This window comes from Chrysochloris asiatica, unplaced genomic scaffold, assembly GCF_000296735.1.
Source record: "Chrysochloris asiatica unplaced genomic scaffold, ChrAsi1.0 scaffold00121, whole genome shotgun sequence".
NCBI lineage: Eukaryota > Metazoa > Chordata > Mammalia > Afrosoricida > Chrysochloridae > Chrysochloris > Chrysochloris asiatica.
In genome coordinates, this window is record NW_006408639.1 from 3,109,119 (window position 1) to 3,133,767 (window position 24,649).

At 36.7% G+C, this 24,649-nt stretch overlaps 1 protein-coding gene across 3 annotated transcripts in view; it reads left to right on the top strand.

Moving 5' to 3' along the window:
• The window catches only part of CNTN6 (contactin 6), a 606,070-nt gene that overhangs the window by 529,327 nt on the left and 52,094 nt on the right, over nucleotides 1–24,649 (top strand). For all 3 annotated transcript variants that reach the window (XM_006868658.1, XM_006868659.1, XM_006868660.1), the window contains one exon: nucleotides 7,691–7,818. In XM_006868658.1, the coding sequence (XP_006868720.1) occupies nucleotides 7,691–7,818 (128 nt within the window). The remainder of the gene's footprint in view (nucleotides 1–7,690; nucleotides 7,819–24,649) is intronic.

Consider the following 24,649-nt stretch of genomic DNA (forward strand, 5'->3'; position numbering starts at 1 on the left):
AGTGCCATGGACTGCCAAAAGAACCAATAGATCTGTTTTGGAAGAAGTGCAGCCAGAGTGCTCCTTGGAGGCCAGGATGGCTAAGCTTCGTCTCTAATACTTTGGACATGTTGTCCGGAGGGAACAGTCGCTGGAGAAGGATGTCATGCTGGATAAGGTGGAGGGTCAGAGAAAAAGGGGAAGAACCCTAGCGAGATGGATTGGCTCGGTGGCATCATTGATGGACTCAAGTGTGGCAGCGGTAGTGAGGTTGGACCAGGATCGGGCATTGTTTCGTTCTTCTGTGCATACGGTCGCTATGAGTCGGTTCCGACTCGATGGCACCTGACAACAACAACAACTTGGGTAACATAGGGAGAAAAAGTTCCCACCTCCAGGAATAATGTGTGTTCAAAAGGGCCAAAAGCAGAAGCAATATAAAAGCAGAGATTAAAAACCACCACTTTGAAACTAAAATAAAACTGCTCCGACTGTCCAGTTGCCTTGCTACACAGGCAGTGTGTGTGTATCGTAGAAGCGTCCAGTAGTGGGTGGGATTGTCCACTTGTTCAGGCCCCTCCTCTAGTCACCACCATAGCAGTGTGCAGATAGATATTCAGAAGTAATAGGGAAAAGATTGTCTACTATTTTTGTCTCTGAAAGTCAGTTATGTATCTGCATGTGCACAACATAATTCTCAAGATAGTTGTGTCATTTTATGTTGGGCTTTTACAGATTGTTCATATGGTTTGTCTGTCAGGCCTGATGGGCCTGCTTTTTTCTTGCTGGATAGGCAGGAGTAAAGGGTCCTGCACAACTTGATTTTAGGGCTGTGACCCCGAGGCTGAAGTCATAAGCACCCGCCAAGCTCTTTCTTTCTGTGCCATGGGAAAACCGTGGGCTCAATGTTGGAGTCTTTTTGGGGGTGTGCATCCACCCACTTGAAGATGTCTGTGCTGGGCAAGGAAGGTGCGACATGGAAGAGGAGGAAAAATGTGTAGAATCCCCCGCAAACTGACAGTCCAGTGCTGGCCATCAAGATAACTGCCTAGAAAACCCTATGGGACAGTTCTACACTGCCACATTGGGTCTCTATAACTCAATTTGAGGCCATCAGCAACAACACACCAGCGAAAATAGATTTCTATTTCTATATATTTTAGAGACATAACCCTTAAACTCATTTTATGTGATTTAATAACTTTATTTATAATCCAGCTCCTTGGATTATTTGTTTAGCATACAGATTACATGTGTATTGTTCTATCCTAATGACTGCGTCTTGGTCTATGCACAGGATTCTGATCAGCACAATTAAATATTACGAAATTCTCTGCAATGTTATCCCTAATTTGTAATGAATTACACAAATGAATATCTTTGCATAGACAATAAAACACATCGCGGGAGAAAGATGAGGCATTCTGCTCCCGTAAAGATTTACAGCCTCGGAAACCCTGTATAGGGTCGCTATGGGTCAGAACTGACTCCACGGCACTTAACAACAACATCTTATTGGTATTCTTTGTTTGGTATTCTTTCTGAACACACATTGACTTTCTGGCAGTTCCCTGTTGATGTACCGCTACAACCATTTTTGGATTATAGGCAGCAGAATTTTACTTGCAAGTGATATTCCTGATATTGCTGCATAGCTTCCACCTTCTATTGCATTACCTTTCTTTGGAATGGACACAAATATGAATCTCTGCCAGTAGATTGGCCAGGGAATTATCTTTCAAATTTCTTGGCATAGATGAGTGAGCGCTTCTGTGCTAAATCAATTTGGTGAAACATATTAGTATTCTGTCAGTTCCTGGAGTGGTGTATTTGGCTACTCCTTCAATACAACTTGGACACCTTCATTCAATACCAACAATTCTTGATTACATCCTACCTTGTGAAATGAATGAATTCCTATCAATTTTTTTGTGTATATTCCTTCTATCTTATTCCAATGCTGTCTTCATCATTCAATATTTTTCCCATAGAATCTTTCACCATTGAAACTCAAAGCTTGGATTTTCATCTTCAAAAGTTTTTTCAGTTTCAGGAATTCCCAATATGTTTTCCCCTCTTTTGGGTTTCTAACTCCACGTCTTTCTATATTACATTGTAATACTTCACACTGGTAAACTACCCAGTGGAATTTCCTGTTCATTCATCTCTTTTATTTCATCATTTATTTCACTTTCCCTGCTGTATATTCAAGAGTAGCCTCAGAGTCTCTGTTGACGTCAACTTTAGTTCAATGCAATACATCTATTATTGAGATAATATCTAAATTCAGGTGGGATATACTAAAGATTATACTTTCACTTTTGTAGTTTTCTGTGTTTTTTTTGTTTTTTTTTTTTCTTTTCTTTTCTTTTTTCAGCTTCAACCTGAACTTGCATGTGAGCATTTGATTGTGTCATGGTTCGTTCAGACCCTACCCTTGTTTTGACTGATGATATTGACATCCTTGATTGTCTTTTTCAACAATTTTGGCTGATTTGATCTCTGTGTATTCTATCCTGAGAGATCCACGTGTATAATCACCACTTAAGACGTTTGAAAAGATATTTGCAATAATTCTTTAAAAAAAAAAAAAAATCAATAGTAGGTATAATTAGAATCTTGGACCTATACTATCTAGTATGAATGTACCTTGAGTCGGTTATCACCTCTTGTCATGGCTGTTTCTTGGATGGTAAAATGAGGATGATAACAATAGCCAGTGCAGAGGTTTTCCTTATGGATTTAATAACTCTACATTTTTGATACAGTACATTCAGTAGAGGGCCAACACAGAGACAGCTTACAATAATAATTCATACCCTACACACAATTTGACCAATGAGTTTTAATTTCATGGAGATTGTGCCTTGGATATTTTTGTTGTTGTTAATTGCGATTGAGTTGGCTTTCACTCACAACAACTCTGTATAGAGTTTCCAAGGAGCAGCTGGTGGATCTGAACTGCCAACCTTGTGGTTTGTATTCCAAAGCTGACCCTACAGCACCACAAAATACTTTGCTGTTTAAAGATCGAACATATTATCTTGGACATAGGAGACCCTTAGTAACTACTAACTGATTAAATTAAGAAGGATGGGGGGTGGGGAATCAGCCTGGTTTTTCTACCAACCATATATTTAAGTTGAAATTTTGGAAACTTTCCATATTCCATGGTGCACATATATTTCCATACATAATTTATAATCTACCGTCTAAAAGCACTTAATTCTAGTAAGAAATATGTTTTCTACCAAATCAATCATTATTGCCTTCTATATTTTTCTCTATAACTTTATTTTCTTTAACTTCTCATGCAAATCCTCATTTTTATTACTTGAATGCTCTCTAATTTGTCACAGAGAGTCAAGTTTATCTATGTGTGGCTGTGTTTTGTTTTTAAGTGCCTGAGAGGATTATGTGGAATGAAAATAAAATATATCATTAACTTTATTAATACATCATTTCTAACCCTCCAGAACTATTTTAAAATATATTTTGGAATACTCCAAAAGAAGGATAGAAAAAGCCGATTTCTTTGTCTATGAATGTTACCAAAACCGTCAATAAAAACATACTCTTAATTCTTACATCTGTACCGTGCCTTTTGTGAAAATGACAAACGATTCATAGTTTAATTTTAGTTGTTTGTTGTTGTTGTTTGGTTTGGTTTGTTAAATTATTTCTTCTAAGCTATGTTTTGAAATCCTGGTGTGGAACTTTAGAATAAGAATTTGACTGTGAACTGCAAAGTCAGCAGTTCAAACCCACCAGCTGCTCCTCAGAAATTATGTAAGTTATTATAAGGAATCAACTTAATGATACTTAGAAATAAAAATGAGTTCTGGTAGCGTAGTGGTTATGAATCGGGCTGCGAACCTTAAGGTCAGCGGTTCGAAACTACCATCTGCTCCATGAGAGAAAGACAAGGCTTTCTACTCCCGTAAGGATTTACACCCTCGGAAACCCTGTACATGGTCGCTATGGGTCGGAACCTACTCGACAGCACTCAACAACAACAACAAGAAATAAAAATAAAAAGCCATGTTTTGGTATGTGTTAGAGATGGAGGAAAGGATCCAGTTTTCTTTTTCTTTAGTCTGTATAAATTAGAGATATATTTAGTTTGATTTCATCTACATTGACATAAGACTAATTTTTTTTTTTTTAACATCTCATAAATGAAAAAAGCGAGAATGAGAAACATTCATACTATTTGTTTTGTTTTATCATAAAATCTCTTAACTTTCTATAAATACATCTCTGGTTACCAGAAAGAATGATTTTTTAATTGCTTATTTTAGTTTTAATCGCATTTAGGTATTTAATTAATTTATGTTTATTTAATTTTAACGGACGCTAAAACAGTTTTGCTAGTAATTTGATTTTTTTGTATAACCATAAAACATACATAATCTAACATTGATTTTCTTATGCATTTCTGCAAATTACTATTTGGAAAACAAGATGGATCCTTATATTGAAATAAACATAATCTTAACAGATGTTTCATATGTAACAAGCAGACCAATGCTTCCCAAACTGTCTTATGCAAATCAGTCACTGACTATCTTATTAAAATTGCTGAGTTTGTTTCAGTTGTTGTTGTGTGCCATGGAGTCGGTTCCGACTCACAGAGATCCTGTACAGGGTTTCCAAGGCTGTAAATCTTTATGGGAGCAGAAAGCCTCATCTTTCTTCCGTGGAACAGCTGGTAGTTTCAAACTTCTGATCTTGCGGTTCACAGCCCGATTCGTAACCACTACACTACCAGAGTAGGACTGGGGTAAGCTCACAGTTTGGGTAGTAATGACATAGATTGTATCTGAGGCACCTGTTAATGAATCAGCAGGAAAAGTTTTGCATATCATAATTAACATGCAGAATGATTTTGCTGCAAGTAGGAGTTCTGGAGTAACAGTAGCCCTATAGGATAAACACTGGACTGCTAACCGCAAGTTCAGAAGTACAAATATACTAGTCACGCTTCAGAAACTGCATACAGGGTCGCTATGAGTCAGAAGCAACCTGAGGGCACTTAAACAACAAAATAACAAAGGACAGCCTCTGACTGAGATTGAGTATAAACACATTAGAATATATGTATATATATTGAAATAAACATAATATATATATATATATATATATTTTTTTTTTTTTTGCTTATGCAGGCAGGGGTATATAGTAGTAAAGAGCACTGGTTAGGGTTAGGGATCTGGCCTAGGACTTCTTTTAGTTAGGGTCAGGACTAGGATTAGTGTTAAGGGGGAAGGGCTAGGGACTAGGAGGACTAGGTGTAAGGTTTGGTCAAGTTTTTAGAGTCATTGTTAAGTTTATTTTTATTTATTTCATTTTTTTATTGACATCATAATTTTCATTGAAATTCCTCATTATTTGGAATTTCTGGTACTACATTATTTCCTCTGTTGATTTTCTTTGTTGTTGCTGCAACTGTATTTCTGGTTCTCTGCTTTCAGTTTCATAGGTCCGTTTTACTTTAAATACTTCTGTATCTGGGTTGAGTCTTGGTGATGTAGTCATGTATATTATTATTTGGTTGGTTGGTTGTCCAAAGAAATTTCTTTAGTGCGTTTTGTAAAATTGGTATGGTTTTTACAAATTCTTTTAATTTCTACTTATCTGAAAATGACCTAATTTTGGCCTCAGGCAGACTTTAGCTTTTCTAGTTCTTAGTGTACCCTCTCACTCCATTAAACAGTGTAGTAAAGTGATAAGTACTGATTGATTTGTTGATTTTTCAAAAATAATCAGTTTTGATGATGTCAATTTTAATTCAGTAAACATGGTGGGCCCCTATTATGATGTATAAAAGAGCAGTGTACTCTGAATAATATGAGACCACTGTTTACATCATTATTTCTTTTTGAAACATCAGTGCAAAATATATGATACATAATAATCATTGGCAATGGTAGCTGGAAAATTTGTGTCCTGGCCTTTTGTTATCTGAAAATATATTATTTTTATCATTTAAATTGTTTTATAGGTCAAGCATTCAATATGTGTATGTTGCTGGAAATTCTTAGTTCCATCTAAATGCTACAGGTAAATAATGCAACCAAATGTCTCTCACACTGGCCACTTCTAATTGAATCAGATACAAAAAAATCCATTTGGCCAGAAGTTTACCACATACTAGAATATCTTTGCTACTTTTTCAGTAATGGTATGATGAATTTGTTGATATGAATTGGAATCTAATAAATTAGAGATTTCAGAAATTCAATAAAATCTCATATGACTGTTGTTGGGGAATGCTCCAAGATTTTTTTTTTTTTAAAGCTCCTCATTTTGTATCATGGAACATTCTCAATCTAGATGAGTCTACTTTCACTCATGACAACAGTATGTAGAGCCTGTTATTAATAATAAACCCAACATCAGAAGCTGGTTTAACACAAATTGCACTTGACTGATATTCTTTGTGTTTCTAATTGGATAATTAATAACATTGGCTACTATTCATGTTATACAGATATTAGAAATAAAGATGTGTTCATAATGCAAAAATACTGGTTTTTCATGTCTGTGTAAGGCATCCATGCCAAAAGTCGTCTCATACGTTCCTTTAAAACCACTGTCATTAAAAGTAGGTGGTTTGCACATATTTTTCTATAATTTTGACTATTCATTAGTATTTTAAAAGTTTTATTTTGAAGCATTTGTTAATTGAATTCATGACATAAAGAATATAGAAACTTAAAATTGGAAAGATATTTCTATTTATGGTGGTCCTTTTGTCCAAAAAACTTTGGGGGTCCCTCTTAATTATCATGGCATTTTGGTATATGCTTTTGACTGCTTCTGAATTTCAGAGACAATGGAATGGGAATAATTTCATGAAAGACAAACTTCTTACATCAATACATCTTCTTTTTATAACAAATGTTCACATATGTTTTAGGAATATTCAACTTAGTCTAATTCTTTAATTTACATTATTCCTACTCCTCTCTTCCTATATTTGTAAGGATAACCCCAAAAAAATCACTGCCACCGATTCAGTTTCAACTCATAGTGACTATACTTAGGTTTCCAAGACTCTCCATCTTTACAGAAGCAGACCACCTCATGGTTCGCCCTCAGAGCTGCTGGGTTTGAACCACTGTCCTTTCCGTTAACAGCTCAATATTCACAGACCTGTGCTATGGAATCACATGAATACTTTCTTTAGCTCAGTAGCACTGGTATGGAATTATCACAGTTAAAAAGCCTGTTGTTTGGTTTTAGAAAGCATTAAATAAGAAAAGACTTATACAACTACAGACGAGACAGTATGAAAATTGTCCTGCATTGCTCCAAAACTTAGTTCAGATTTCATTGGTGAGTTGACTTTTCAAAATACACAGTAAGTAATTTCTGATGAATGGATCCTATTCATCAAACAACTGGGCATTATACTGTCAGCATCGGGCACTCATGTGATTTTTAATGTGCATTGAAACAGCAATGTTAAATCCAACCCATGGTATGACAATTATTAATACTGCATAAAAATAAAAGCATGTTATATATTCTAAAACCTCTGGACTCAGAGGTTGCTCACACGAGAAACAGAGTGATAGGAAATAGGAAAATATGTATTATTAAAATGCAACCACAATTTTAGTTAAGTTTTCAAATCAAATTAGTGGTTTTGAATTAAATTTCTTAAAAAACTGCACTTTCCATTAATTATGCATATTCTTTTTAGAATGTTTCTCATAGAGGATGGCAGCCTCAAGATATATAATGTTACCAGGTCGGATGCAGGACCATACACTTGCATAGCCACAAATCAGTTTGGCGTTGCTAAGAGCACTGGCAGTCTGGTTGTAAAAGGTATTTAATCATCTTCATTAGTACTTGATGTATATTAGAAATTTGTATGCATAACATGACCTCTATCACAGTGTCAAACCTCCATCACCTTGTACATCTGAAATATTTGACATCACCATTGACTTGAGTTGCCCATTAATACCGTGCTTGCTTTTCCAGGGGGATTCCATGAATAATTAGGCAGAGTTAATACTTACACTTAAAATATTTGAAATCTCACAAATTCCTTACTGGGTGTGGCCATGGATATTTTCATGTGATCACTGGGTAATACTTTTTTTTTTGGTTAACTTTCATTTAGAATTCAGTTTGTATGAAATTTTTTATGTATGAGTATATGAGTAAATAAATGGTTGTTGTTGTTGTTGTTAAGTGCCGTTGAGTCGGTTCCGACCCATAGCGACCCTGAACAGGGTTTCCAAGGCTGTGAATCTTTACTGGAGCAGAAAGCCTCATCTTTCTCCCGCGGAGTAGCTGGTAGTTTTGAACTGCTGACCTTGAGGTTCGCAGCCCGATTCGTAACCACTACGCTACCAGAGCTCCTTAAATAAATGGTAACCACATGCAGCTAGTGAAATGCTTATGCTTTAATATGTAGTTCTTTTCAAAGAGAAAAATGAAATGTATAGCATTCACTTCAGTCTTATTATATTCCCATCAGAGTAAAGAGATACAGCTGTTAGCTGCTGTCAAGTCAATTCTCCCTAAGAGCAGCACTAGGTACAACAGACTGAAACACAATCATTGTTGCTGGGTTTCAGTAAATGACCATTTAGTCACTGTGCCCATGAATGTTCTTCAGGGTCTTCCTGTTTTTTTGCTGACCCTCTAGTTAAGCAAGATATTCTTCCTCAGAGACTGTTACTTTCTGATAATATACCCAAAGTAGTGAGGTGAATCTTGTCATTCTCACTTTTAAGGAGCATTCTGGTTATGCATCTTCTAACACAGATATGTTCGCTCTTCTGGTAGTTTAGGGTGTTCAATGTTCTTCACCAAAAACATAGTTCGTAGTTACCAATTCTTTTTTGTTCTTCCTTATTCATTGTCCACAATCTGCATACATATGAAGAGAATGAAATACTATGGTTTGTCAGGCACACTTTGATTCTCAAGTGACTTCTTTTTAACACTTTAAAATGGTCTTTGGCAGGAAAGCCCAATGCAATACATCATTTAATTTCCTAACTACTGCTTCTGTAGTTATTGTGATATTGATTCTGTAGCACTGATTGAGGCTTTAAGCCAAATGATGTCCTAAGTAACTTAATCTTTCTCCATTTATTATGATCTTGATAGCTGGTCCTCTTGTAATGATTTTTATTTTCTTTATGTTGAGCTGTCGTCCATATAAAGACTGTATTCTTGGATCTTCACCAGTAACTGCATCAAGACCTCTTCAAATTCAGAATGCAAGGTTGTATCATTTACGTATTATGCATTGTTAATGAGTCTTCCTTCCACCTTCTACTTCCTGCCTTCTACTTCATGTACTGAAGTCCTGGTGTGGTGCTGTGGGCTAATGTGTCAGACTGTAAAGTTGTTTCAACTGCAGTGTTGGTGGTTCAAGCTCAGCGGGTCCTCCATGGAAACCCTATACAGAGTTGCCATGCATCAGAATTGACCCGAAGCCACTTAACAACAACAACTTCATACAGTACAGCTTCTTATATTATTTGTTTAGCATACAGATTGAATAAGTATGAAGAAAAGATACAACCCTAACACCAACCCTGATTTAAACTATTCAGTAGCCCCTCGTTCTGTTTAAACAATTGCTTCTTGAACTATGCACAGGTTCCCCATGATCACAATTAAGTGTTCTGGAATTCTCCTTCATCACAATACTATCCATAATTTGTTACTATATGAAATCAAATGCCTATACATAGTAAGACACAGGTAAACACTTTTCTGGGTTTTTTTTTTTTTTTTTTTTTGCTTTTAGCCAAGATTTATCAGTATCAGCAATGATAGCTCTCATTTCATGTAATCTTCTGAATCCACCTTGATTGCTGGCAGTTTAATGTCCATGTACTGATGCAACAGGTTTTTGAATTATCTTCAGCAAATTTTACTTGCATGTGATATTCATGATATTGGTAGATACTTTCTGCACCTTGTTGGATCATCATTCTTTGGTAGGAATGCAAATATGGAACTTTTCCAGTCAATTGGCTCAGTAGTTTTCTTGTAAACTTCTTGACATTGACGAGTGAGTCCTTCCAGCATTGCTACCATCTATGCAATCATTTCCTTTGCTATTCCATCAATTACTGGATGCTGTGTTTTGCCAATGCCTTCAGCACACTATTTTGTTCATCCTTTAATATTTCAACTTGAGGCTTTAATTTTTCCTTCAGTTCTTTCAACTTGAGAAATGCTGAACATGATCTTTTTTTTTTTTTTTTGGTTTTCATACTCCAGGTCTTTGCACGTTTCATTATACTATTTACTTCGTCTTCTCAACGCACCCTTTGAAATCTTCAATTCAGCTGTTTTATTTCACCATTTCTTCCTTTTGTTTTAGTTATTTGATATTCAAGAGTAACTTTCAGGATCTGTTCTGACATCCGTTTTAGAGTTTTCTTCCTTTCTTGTTCTTTTAATGACTTTTTGCTTTCTTCGTATATGATGTTCTTGGTGTAATTCCAAAACTCCCTGTTCTTTTATTACTCATGCTCACTGGGTCAAATCTATTATTGAGATTATCCCAGAATTCAGGTGGGATATACTTTAGACTGTACTTTGAATCTTGTAGAGATGTTTTAATTTTCTTTACTTCAAACCAAACTTACATATGAGCAATTGGTTCGTTCTGCAGTCAGCCCCTGATCTTATTCTGAGTGGTGATGCTTAGCTTCTTCATTATGTCTTTCCACAAATATAGAGGATTTGAGTTTTGTGTATTACACTTGGTGAGGTCCACATGTGTCGTCACTGTTCATGTTGTGGATAAAAGGTAATTCCTATGAGTACGTCATTGGTCTTTCAAATTTTGTGTGAATTCTCTAGTCTCATTTCTAGGAGTATGGTAGCTCCATAGTGTACAAACTGAACTGTGAATCACAAGGCTAGTGGTTCCAGATCACAGTCACTCCTCAGGAAAAAGGTAATGTTTTATGCTTTCACAAAGTTAGTTTTCAAACAAAAAATATGCCTCCAAAACCCCATACAAGGTCACTATGAGTTGTAACTGACTCAATGACACTTAATAGCAGTGTTGTTTCTATGAACTCACTCCATGTTTTCTAACTATTAACCTCCTTAGTTATGACTCACACAATTCATTCACTAGTAATTATCATAGTATTCTATGCTTATCAATTTCAGACTTCAGAAGTTGGTAGAAATATTCAGTCTTTTCCTTTGTGAACTTAGTAATGGGTGTGTATACAGATTGTCTTTCTTGCAAACTATTAATGTTATCCAGTCAGAGAAAAAGAGGAAGACCCCCAGTGAGATGGTTTGGCCAAGTGGCAGCATCAATGGACTCAAGCGTGGCAACAATAGTGAGGTTGCCTCAGGATCGGACAGTGTTTTGCTCTGCTGTGCCTAAGGTCGCTATGGGTCGGTACCGACTCGATGGCACCTAACAACAACAACATCAGTGACAGTGTTTTACTTTAGGATAGATCTCAAATGGTCTTTTTAAAATAGTTTTCACTGTGTCAAACATTTTTTTAAACAATGAATTTAACCACATTTATCTTCAATTTGTCAATCCTGGCATAGCAGAACATATCATTTCAAAATAGCCAATCCCAGTCCATTTCAGCTCACTAATGCCTAAGGTTTTTTTGCATTCCATTCCATTTTTTATGATTTCTAGTATCCTTGGATTCATACAGTGTACCTTTGTCTTTCTGATTATAAGTGGATGTTTGAAGCTGTTTTCTCCTATTTCAAATCGTGCCACATTAGCAAATGAAGGTTCTGAAAGCATTACGCCATACATGTTGTTTAGGTCACCTATTCTTTGAGGCCTATACAGGGTCGTTATGGGTTGGAACTGATTGGACAGCTCTTAGCAACAACATTCTTTGAGAAGTCTGCTCTTCCTCATTCATATTTTGAGTGCCTTCTAACCTGAGGGGCTCCTTTTCTGGCTCTATATCACACAATCTTCAGCTGCAATTTACAAGGTTTAATGGGCCACTTTTTAGAAGCAGATCCATCAGATCCTTCTTTCTAGTCTATCTTCATCTGAAAGCTCTGCTGGAATCTGTCCACCATGAGTGACCCTTTCTGGTGATTGAAATGCTGATGGCATAACTTCCAGCGACACAGCAGGACGTAAGCCACCACGGAATGACAAAGGGATAAATGAGTAAATAGACAAGCTCCTAGACCTTGGAATAATAAAACTGCATACTGAAGTTTTAAGACTTTTCAACTAGTATTCATCCAAATGTCCCAATATATCACCAAGAGACATAATTAGTATTAGAAATGCCTATTCCCCATCTCTGCTATTTTTTTTTTTTTAACTCAGCTCATAAAATAGTATGTTTACTGGAAGCTATGTCACTTCTATTATTTTGTTACCTCCCAGATGATAAAAAAGACTGTTTTGATAAAGCTGATTGAGCAGCTAATTAAGCCCCAAAGACAAAATTCTGTAATTGATGCTTTCTCCTCATTTCTATAAAAACATTAAATGTATTTAATAAAAATAGCTGTTAAACTTCAACTATTCTGTAAAATTACCCCAGGAAAATAAACACTCATATAAAGCCCTGGAAGATATTTCTGCCAACTTGTCACAAGGGTATTGCATGATGCCCACAGTCATCTGGCACGATCAGTGGAACTATGACTGATAGAATATGATGTGTCAAAATCAACTAGTGTGGTTCATTTTGAAAACTATTACTTCTCTGAGATTGTGTTGTCATTGTGTTTTTAAGACACCATATTGCATTAAGCAACTCTAATGCAAAAGACTGTGTCCTGTTGAGGATTAGGGTGAGCATGACCCAAGCCATTAAGTTTTCAATTGCACGTGCACATGTGAAAGTTGCACAACAGATAAGGACAACTACAAGAACTGATGAATTTGAATTATAGTGTTAAGTTAAGAATGTTTAAAGCACACTGGACTGCCAGAAAAACCACCAAATCTGTCTTGAAAGAAGTACAGCTACAATGCTCCTTAGAAGCTAGGATTGCAAGACTTTGTCTCTAGTTCTTTGTACTTGTAGTTAGGAGGGACCTATGCCAAGAGAAGGATATCATGCTTGACAAAGTGGAGGGTCAGGGAAAAAGGGGAGGACCCCAAGGAGATGAATTGACACAATGGTTGTAACAATGGGATCAGACGTAACAGCAACTATGAGGATGGTGTACTACCCTGCAGTGTTTTCTTCTGTTGTTCACAAGATTACTATGAGTTGGAACTAATTCGATGGTACCTAAAAATATCAGTGTATTTAATAGCAGAGTTATTTCTTCAGTCAATGTTGACTAATGTTCATATAGTGAAAAAGGTGAATGTTTTGTTTGAACAAGTATTGTAATTTTATGATAAAAACACATACACTCTACTTCTTGTGTCAATTGCACCCTCCTTTCCTAAGATATTTTCATATTGTGCTCTGGCTATGCTAAGTTTTTTTTTTTTTTTTTTTTAACTTGCCATACTGACATTATGAAAATACCTCACTGGGGGAAGATCTGTTAACTGGCAAAATAATGCATAACATGTATGTAATTTGCATAAAAATCCAGTAGCATTTCTATTAAGAAAGGAAGGGGGGAACTAATAACCACATTCTAATGAAGATAATATAGCCTAGCCAGTGCACATCATCTTAATAAACAGGAAATTCAAATATGGCAAAAGAATCAAAAGAAATTGCAATTAATCTTCCATAACTGAATAGCTCCAAAGGTAACTAAAATATGGAAGTTTGAAGTTATCAGTGCGATTTCTCAATGAAACTTTCTATTGAATACACTGAGCTGTGATCTGGATAAATGATTTTGCTGCTGAAATACAGTATTGGGAATTCTAGCCACCAGCCCCCTAACCATCTCCATTTTGTGTTATGTGTCCTCCAGTCGGTTCTAATGCACAGCGACCCTGTATAGGGTTTCCAAGGAGCGAGTGGTGTGTTTGAACCACCAAACTTGTGGTTGAAACTGGCCTTGCAGTCCAGTGCTTACCTACAGCTCCACACAAGGACTCCCATGTCCCTCTAAGTTAAGGGGGGTGGGGAGGGAAGGGTCAATAAATTGGGTAGAATGAAGAATTTCTTTCTCATTGTATTCTTAAAGTTTGATATTGGAAAATCCACTGCATACTACTAACTGTTGGAATACCAATGTAACAGAAAGACTTGGAAAACCACTCAGTTTCCATATAGTGAACTCAGCTCTCAATCTGCTTAGTTCTCTTGGGATTTACTGCATTTTTTAAATCACGTAATCTGGCTATGTTTTCTGTTAATAGGGCCCTAATTCTGACAATATAAGAAAATCTATAAGTTAGCGTGTTCCATAAACAACATGATCCTTAGCGTAATGGGTTGAATTTTGTCCCACCCACCAAAATGTGTGTCAACTTGGGTTAACATGATTTCCAGTGATTTGGTAATTATTTAATAATGTGATTTCACAGTTGTGTTCTGATATAACCAATCCCTATGATGTAATCAGAGATGTTTAGTCTATCAGTTATAAGGGGATTCGGGTGGAATGTAGCACTTTTCAGCTCACAGCCCTGATCCAGTATAAAGAGAGTGTCCTGGAGTGTGGTCTGCATCACCTTATATTTTGGAAGACATAAAAGGAGAGAGGAGAGACCAAGAAAGAACAGCGAGACATGGAGAGGAATCTTTAACCCAGGGTCTCTGCACTGAGAACCTTCTAGATCCAGGTAAAGACTGATGTCAAGACACATGGAAATTTGAAGAGATGGCAGATCCACAGATGTTAAAAGGAGACAAGGACCTTTTGTCAGTGGTCACAGAGAGAGAAAGCTTTCCCTTAGAGCTGGTACCCTGAATTTATACATCTAACGCTCCTAAACTGTAAGGTAATCCATTTCTGTTTGTCCAATCCACCTACTTGTGGCATTTCTGTTATTGCAGTGCTAAATAATTAAAAATTCAAGTTCTCTGATGTTTCCATAAGTAAGAATACTGAGCTTTGAGAAGTATCATGACATCCATTTTTGCCTCTTTTTAGTGTTCTTTGCTTGGCCATGCAAACACCATTATCACACACTGTTGTTCTGGTCTACTTAAACTGCTGCATTTTCTGTTTTTCTGTAGCTCTTTTTCTTATAAATCATATAATTTACTTATATGTCATGTGTATAGTTTTCTTTTCCATTTTCCTCCTCCTCTTGATCAGAAGCATCATAAGAGCAATGATCTTAATCTCTTTTTAATCATCAGTAAACTACAAATCTAAGGAGCTCTGGTAACGTAGTGGTTACGAATTGGGCTGCTAATCTCAAGGTCAACAGTTTGAAACTACCAGCAGTTCCACAGGAGAAAGATGAGGCGTTCTGCTTCCGTAAAGATTAACAGCCTGAAACCCTGTGCATGGTTACTATGAGTCAGAACCAACTCCATGGTACTTAACAGCAACAACAAACTACAAATCAAGAATATTTCCAGAAACATTGTATATGTTCAGTGACTGTTTCTTGACTGAATGATACTCTTATCATTATCCTCTTGTTGTTGTTGTTATCAAGTGCTGTCAAGTTGGTTCCAACCCATTGTGACCCTGTATAGGGTTTCCAAGGAGCGGGTGGTGAGCTTGAACCGCTGACCTTGCTGTTCAAATGACTTTGCAGTCTGAAGCATTAGGCAGAGGTAAAGCCTATTCTGCCTCTTTGTTCTAAAACCAAATGTTTTCAATCTTTCAAATCTTGACATTATTAGAGCACTACTCAGTAAATAGCACCCAAGAAAAATAACACACTTTGGAGAAGACATAAAGTACTTAATGATGAAGATCAAATGACTATGGCCTTCATTAGAGTTTGTATCTCAATGTAAAGAAAACAAAAATTCTCACAACTGGACCAATAAATAGCATCATGATAAATGGTTAAAAGACTGAAGATGTCAAGGACTTCATTTTGCTTGGATCTGCATTCCGCACTCATGGAAGCAGCAGTCAATAGATTAAGCAGGGTATTGCATTAGCCAAATCTGGTGCACAAGACCTCTTTAAAATATTCAAGAGCAAAGATATCAGTTTGAGTACTAAGGTGCACCTAAACCAAGTCATAGTACTTTCAGCTGTTTCATATGCATGTGAAAGTTGGACAGTGGCTAAGGGAAATCATAGAAGAATTGATGCTTTTGAGTTATGGCGTTGGAGGAAAATATTGAAAGTACCATGGGCTTCCAGAAGAACAAATAAATCTGTGTTTAAAGAAGTACAGCTAGAGTGCTCCTTAGAAACAAAGATGGTGAGACTTTGTTTCTCATGCGTCAGCCATGTTCTCAGGAGGAACCAATCACTGGAGAAGAATATTATGCTAGGTAAAGTGGAGTGTCAGTGAAAAAGAGGAAGATCCCTAACTACATGAATAAGTACAGTAGCAGCAGCAATGGGCTGAAGCATACCAACAATTGTTAGGATGATGCATGACTGCGGAGTGTTTCCTTATGTTGTGTGTAGGGTTGCTGAAAGTTGAAACTGACTCAATGGCACCTAACACAATCAAATCTTGTTGTTTATAATGAAGTAGTTCAAATAGTTAGAAGTCCTTGAGTTGCACATACAAGTTAGCACTCAATCACTAAATGAAAGTTTGTCAGTTCAAACCCACTAGAGGCACCTCAGAAGACAGTCATGATTTGCTTCTGTAAGGTAATGAACTGGAAAGTCCTGTGGACCACTTTTACTCTGCCCACAGGAATCACCATAATTTGGAGTTGACTAGATGGCAACTAAAAACTATAGACAGAGAATTCCACTCTGCATAAGACATGGTTGTTGTTGCTAAGTGCCTTTAAGTCAGTTCTGACTCATAACGACTCTGTATAGGATTTCCGAGGAGTGGCTGGTGAGTCTGAACCACATGCCGTGCAGTCCAGTGCATTACCTTGCATTGCCACAACAGGATACTAAGGCATGGAGCTGTATGAAAATTCTAAAACCTTCATGGAGACAAAAATTCACTGTTCTGGTGTGTTCAGAACAGTACCAGAGATTGATTTGCTTACGCAAAAAATTCACGTATGTTTATAAGCTGATGGCAATATGCAACAGTATCGAGATAGTTTCCATTAGTTTAAACAATAATAAGGACTCCTGGTGTGACACTGTAGGATCAACACTGGACTGGGAACCACAGTCAGCAGTTCGAACCTACCAGTTGCTCTTCAATAACCTGATACAGGCTCGCTATGAGTTGGAACCAACGCAATGGCATTTAACAATAACAAATAATAATAATCCCATTAATTGTTTCTGATTAATCTGTTGGAATTCTTAGTGACCCGATGTTTCCAAGGCCTTAATTTTCCATCTTCCTCCCAGGGAATGACTTTGTTTGTGATGGTAAATGCTATGGAGTAGGTTCTGACTCATAGTGACACCGCATAGCGTTTCTGAATCTACTTTTGCGGGAGCTTCAAGACTCATCTTTCTGCCAGGGAGTGGCTGGTGGCTTTAAACTAAGTTTAAATTAGCAGTTGCTTTGTGGGCTCAGAGATCTTCTCATTATGATATAAAACTTTTATTTATTTTTTTTACTTTTTAATGCTCATAAAATATCCACATTCCATTTTAAAGGCATTTTTGTATCATTTACTTCTCTGCTGTTGAAAAGAAGTCCTATGAAATACAAATATATCATTGTTGTGAAGTGCTGTCGAGTCAGTTCAGAGCCATAGCGACCCTGTATAGAGTTTTGAAGGAGCAACTGATGAGCTTGAACTGCCTACCTTGCAGTTCAAACTGACTTTGTAGTCCAGCGCATTAGCCCACAGCGCCACACAAGGACTCCAAAACATAAATATACCCACAATTATATAATTGAATAAATATGTAAATAAATTAAGGAACTGCCTAAACACAAAAATGTACATACAGTGTAGATTAAAGCATCTTTTCAAACAGTGCATTTTTATCGATGTGTAACTCATAATCTGTATTAAACTGTCTGGTTTGGATGCACACAGAATTTCAAGGTGTATTATTAGCATGTCCTCCTAACTAGACTGCTATTTCTAATTCTCTTGCATGGAGAGATTTTGAAGACATCACTCTCAAAAAATTATTTTACAACCTATCAAAATGAACCTTCATTCTGGAAAAATACTGTAATAATAGTGTGTGTTTATTCAACAACACACAATTTTCTTGACTGCTAAGAATATAGCCAGCTGATTGTTTGTAAAGATGGCTCAATGTGTGTGTGTGTGTGTGTGTGTGTGTGTGTGTGTGCATGCACGTGTATGTGTTTCGCATCTATAATGTTCATCTGATTGTGGTTACAGAACCAAATACAATTTTCTTCCTCATACCAAAATCAGCATACAGTGACCTTGATGGTAATAGGGTGGTAAGGAGCAAATGAGAATTTTTGGAAAGGTGATAAAACAATCATCTCTCTTTGAATCTACTTATCAGCTTCAGTCATGCAAGAAATGTTGTTGTTAGATAACATGTAAAAAGATAATAGTTACAAGAGTAAGATATTTTCCAGCTTAGTTTTAGCTGATATGGCTTATCTGTGTTAAGAAGATTCTGAAGTTATCTGCTCTGTATGTCTGAAATTCCTATTTCACTAATATGACAGGACAAGGCAATTTTCCATTCCTACACTGTAAGTGTCATTAGCAGCAGCCTTTCCACAGCCTCAGAAGATGCCCAGTGCAATTAGAAGACATGTTCAATAGGCTTAAACAGGGTATCGAAAGGAAGGAGAATTTAAGTGTTTTCAGTTTTGAGGACTTAGGTTAAAATTACTATGTGTACATACACTAAGAGGTATATGAAAATCACATAAAAGGAGAAATTATTTGATCTGGCACTTGGAAAATTATTAAAAAGAAGAGTAACAGCAGGCTATAAAAATGATCTTGTTTGCAGGCAACATTTGTTTTGGTTTCCCCACTAGAGAAGTTTTGGATGTTCAATTATAGGCCTCATTGCTTCAGCATTATTTTCAACTGAAATGTCGGAACTTGGAAAAGCATATCTAATGTGCAAATTAAGTTTATTGCTGCTCATTTAGTTGTTTATTCTTTGTGATGGAAGTCTTTATTATACCAGCATACAGAATGGCCTATCCATTTTCTCCTACAGAATAGAGGTACTCACTAATATGATTCTACATTTTCTCAGAAAAATACCCAAGATAGATAGATAATTAGAGATTTTGTGGCTTTAAAAAGCAGTTTAAAGGATTTGAGGTATCAACCCTAGAATTATCGAGAAACACAGCTTTACTGAGTGAATCAAAAGTACCGTTTCACAGAAATGACAACATATTGGAATTATATTGGTCACATTGTAGTTTTTCAAGTGCTGGAGAAGCCCCCCAGTGTTTTGAACATCTTCCTTTCAATGTTCAATTCCACACCTCAATCTTCAACAAAGAATTCTTCAAATATTTTAATAGGAAGACTCTGATTTTTTAAATTGTTAGTGAGGACCATTTTTAAGGTAAAAAATGAGAAAGTGAAGTATTATACTGACCAGACATGTAATGTTTTTTTGTTCTGCAATATATAAAACACTACTGGATGAATTCCTGTGAAGCGAGTAGCAGAATCTATTCATATAAAAACAAGAGTACAAACACTCATCAATTTAGGCAAATCCTTAATATTCATGTCATATTTATCTTCATTGAAATGAATTCAGTCCATACTCCAATTTGAAAGCAATACATATTATTCAGTTTGAATTTCTAAATCTACTAAGCACTTTTTTGTTCTGTTTAATGTATGAGGTAACACATTTTAAATGGTTAAGAATGTAGCTTTGGGAATTAGGTCAACTGGCTCTCTTACTAGCTAGCATGAGTGCTAGAAGAGTGTGTTTATTACTGCTATATGTGCTATGTTCTTGATCATTAGCATCATTAGTAACTGGTGTTGTTAACTGCCATGGAGTCATTATGAATCATAGCAACCCTGTATAGGTTTACCAAGGTTCAGTTTTTGAGTTTGAACAACTGACCCTGTGGTTACCAGTCAAGTGCTTATTCTACAACAATACAATCATTCATAATTATATTCATAATTAAATACCTGCTGTGTGCCAAGCACTGTAATAGGTGCTTGCCTAAATAATTTTGGAAAGATCAGCACAACGTTCTTATGAGTTACAGGTCAAAGATATCCTAACTGCTCAACTTTTCCTGCACATTATATACCACTCGCTACACACCCTGGGAGATGGCTGCTAACTGAAAATTTGGAAATTTAATACATCACAAGAAATTCCTGGTAATCAAGCTAAAATGTCTGACATTGACAACCCTTGTTTAGATCTACTATAATACACATGAGGTTTTTAAGATTCTTATTTGACTGTATTAGTGTATACAAACATTTTGATTTTATTAAAAAGCAAAGAAAAAAAAAATCCAAAACATCATCCAGTATCAGGCTCATTTTGTGTAGTCAAAGATATCCTGAACAATAAAAAAGGCAAGATATGAACTTATAATGCAGTGATATTTTGTCTTTTTATTTTACTTAATTCCTAAATCTTTACTAGCCCTAGTGTGGCCTTGCAGGTTAAGACGCTGGACTACGAGGTAGGCTTGAACCGCACATTAGCCACCTCTAGGAAACCCTATACAGGGTGGCTATGAGTCGGAACTGACTCGATGGCACTTAACAACCATAACAACAGTTTCCTTAAAAAAAAAAAAAAATCTATACACATCAAATTTTTGCACTTTTTCCTTGCGTATTTGGTTGGGAATGAGAAGTTCAGAATTTTTTCTCAGACTTCATTCTGAAGCTAAAACAAAGAATTATGCTACTCTGCTCTTCAGACATTCTCTTTAAACTGCCATGGTGGTCACTTATGGTATACTGACTGCTTTTAGGAATAGTATGTATCATTCAGAAGTAAAAGACCCTAAATGCATGTTATGTTTCAAGTCCAGTCTGTTTATCCTAGATAATCCAGCAAGCAAATAGCAAGTACTTTCAAGCTCAGAACAAGAATTTTGTTGGAGAGATAAATAAAGAAGAGGGCAAAAAATCAGATTTATGAAATTCAGCTTGATACTCCCTTTTTGGAGTCATTTTCATAGTTTGACATTGGACATACCACTATTATAAATGTTCTGAAGAAAATGTTCTCTCCTATGCTCAATGAACAGACAAAATTTAACTTCATAATTCCATCTCCTATGATGCTCACATGCATGTGCAAGGTGGACAGCGAATAAGGAAAAGAGCAGAAGAATTAATGCATTTGAGTTATGGTGTTCGAGAAGTATATTAAAGGTACCATGGACTGCCAGAAGAATAAATAGATCCCGTGTTGAAGGAAGTACAATGAGAATGCTCCTTAGCAGCCCAGACTTTGCCTCTCATACTTTGGACACGTTTTCAGAAGGGACCAGCTCCTGGAGAAGGTCATCATCATACTTGGTAAAATAGAGGGACAGCAGATATGAAGGCGACCTCCAATGAGATGGGTTCACACAGTGGCAACATCAATGTACTCAAGCATAGCAACAATTGGGAGGACGGCGCAGGACTAGGCAGTGTTTTGTTCTGCTGTACACAGGGTCACTGTGAGTTGGGACCAACTGGACGGCACCTAACAAGAATAACCCACCCTAATGCTACAAAGTTTTCCCCACAAAAGTCTACTTAGGTCAAGTATAAATTTATAAGAACTGTCTGAATGTTATCTATTTATAAGTAGAAAAATGAAGGTGTAAATCTACAGTCGCTAACAGCCATGAAACTGAGTATGCCCACTCCTCACTTACTGACATAGATAAGTTCTAACATCAGGTCCTTGTACAAAAATCAGTGTTATGTAAAAAGAGAGGATGATCATTATCATATTACAAAATGGAGGATGACTAAATCGTTACACAGCTGCTAAATCACATCATGATGTAACTGCCAGATGTCATCATTGTTCTTGTTATTAAGTGCCATTGAGTCAGTGCTGACTAATACCAACCCTGTACAGGGCTTCCAAAGACTGACTGGTGAGTTTGAACCACTGGCATTGTGGTTCAAACTAACCTTGCAGTCTAGTGCTTTATCCCACAGCGCCGCATCATTACATAACTGCAAAACCACTAATAATCAAGGCCCAGCTAAGGTGACATAAAACCTTAACCCTCACAGAGCAGCCTCCGAACATTTGTTACTGCTAGACATCATTAATACACAAACTAGTAAGAGCAGACTTTTCCCACTATTTTTATAAATTCCAAAATATCAATATTAAGATGGTCAATAATTGAAGAATAGATATAGTCGACATATGTAATTCATTAAGTGCAATCTATAGTGCATTCTCTTTTAAAAGAGATATGAGGCTCTAATTTGAATATTATTTAACATTTATATTTACATTTCACATTCTTGCTTGCTCGGGAAATATTTAGTTTAATCACATGATATTTAGACATGTTTTCTCCTTTGACATTTCAACTTTTATATGACTGTTTTCTCTAGACTGGTTACACATATGTTTGTTTCTAATTTAAACAATAAAATGAGTTATGTGCAGACTTTTAATATGAATTTCAAAAATTCTAGATACTGAAGTGAAAGATAAATGGACAGTGGTATTTGTAAGTAAGATAAATGGACAGTGGTATTTGTAGGTAAATTGGGATATATTGACCATGATTACATTGCATAATGAAATTAATTTATACTTTGTTGGTGGTGGAACTTGGGAAAAGTTGCATGTAGATTTTAATCTGTATAAACACATGTTAATTTTACACATGCCTAATAGGATCTATGGAGTCCTGGTGTGGTGCTGCGGGTTAATGTGCCAGACTGCAAAGCTATTTGAACTGCAAGGTTGGCAATTCAAGCTCACCAGCTGCTCCTCAGAAACCCTATACTGCGTCGCTATGGGTCAGAACCTACTGGAAGGCACTTAACAACAACAATAGGATCTATTAGGAGTTCTGGTAGTGTAGTGGTTACGAATCGGGTTGCTATCATCAGGGTCAGCAGTTCGAAACTACCAGCTGTTCTGCATAAGAAAGATGGGGCTTTCTGCTCCCGTAAAGATTTACAGCCTCGGAAACTCTGTACAGGGTCTTTATAAGTTGGAACCGACTCCACCACACATAACAACAACAATAACAGGTATGTAAGTATGAGGCCATCGTCCATTTTGCAATCTGATGTGACTACCCTTCATAACCTTCATAACGATTCAAATGCATACTAACGTTCTAGGACAGCAGAAATGCCCCAGTTTTCCAAAGTTGTAGTCTTCAAGTGAGACAAAGTCTTGTTTCCCTTGCATCTAAAGAGAGTTCTGGCTATACTTCTTCCAAGACAAATTTGTTTATTTTTCTGGTTGTTGTTGTTAAGTGCCAGAGAGTTCATTACACCCTCGGAAACCCTGTACAGGGTTGCTATGGGTCGGAACCGACTCGACGGCACTTAACAACAACAACAATAGTGACCCTGTACAGGGTTTCCGGACAGCGGCTTAAGGCCCCCTTTCTTTTGATTATTGTTAACTGCCATTATATCAGTTATGACAGATACCTAGTAAGTATAGATTTTAAAAGGAGCAGTTGGTTGAGTATGAAGCACTGACTTTTTAGTTCAAAGCAACCTTCTGGTAGCTGGCTTACCCTACAGCACCATACCAGGTATTTTCTGGTTGTCTATGTTATATTCAGTATTCTTCATCAACACTGTAATTCAAAGATGATACTTCTTTGGGGGCCTTAATTACTCATTGTTTAAGGAGCTCTGGGAGCACAGTGGTTACATTTACAAGTCAGCTTGCTAATCTAAGATCAGCAGTTTGAAACTACCAGCCGTTCTGCAGGAGAAAGATGAGACTTTCTGATCACATGAAGATGGAAACCCTATGCAAGGTCACTATTGAGTCAGAACTCCACAACACACCACCACAACCATTATTTATTGCACTTCTTTCACATGCCTGTGAGGCAATTGGAATTACCATGACTTGAGTCAGCTGAATCTTAATCATCAAAGTGACATCTTTGAAAGTTTGGCGTTCAAACCTACCAGCCACTCACTCCACAGGAGAAAAAATGAGATTTGCTGCTACCATTAAGATTTAGCAAATAGACTTACTGTGAATTAGAACCAACTTGACAGTAGTGAGGGGCTTTTGGGTTTGGTTTGGTTTGGTAAGACATCATTTGCAGCAGTTTTTCTCAACACAATCTATCATTTGCTGCTTCTAGAAGTGAACATTCCCTGAAGAAGGACATCATGCTTGGTCAAGTAGAGAGCCAATGAAACTGAGTAAGCCCACCAACAAGATGGCTTGACAAAATGGCCGCAGCACTAGCCTCAAACACAGCAACCATTTTGAAGATGACAGACACTGCGGGAGCTTGGGGTTCTGTTGTACCTGGGGTTGCTATGTCAGAACCTACTAGATGGCAACAATCAGCAACAAAAACAGTCATTATGGATGAAAATTGCCACATTTTTCTCCAAATGATCAAATTTTCACTTAGCACCTTAGTGTTTATTTTCCATATTAGTTTTCTTGTATTGTGTGTTTAGTTTTCTATGAACTTAAAAGACTAATCCATGTGTATCAGATACTTATAGCCTGAATCCCATAAATTTCTCTTTTATGACATTACATCTTCCATGAAATTTTTGAGAAAGAAGAAGAGTGG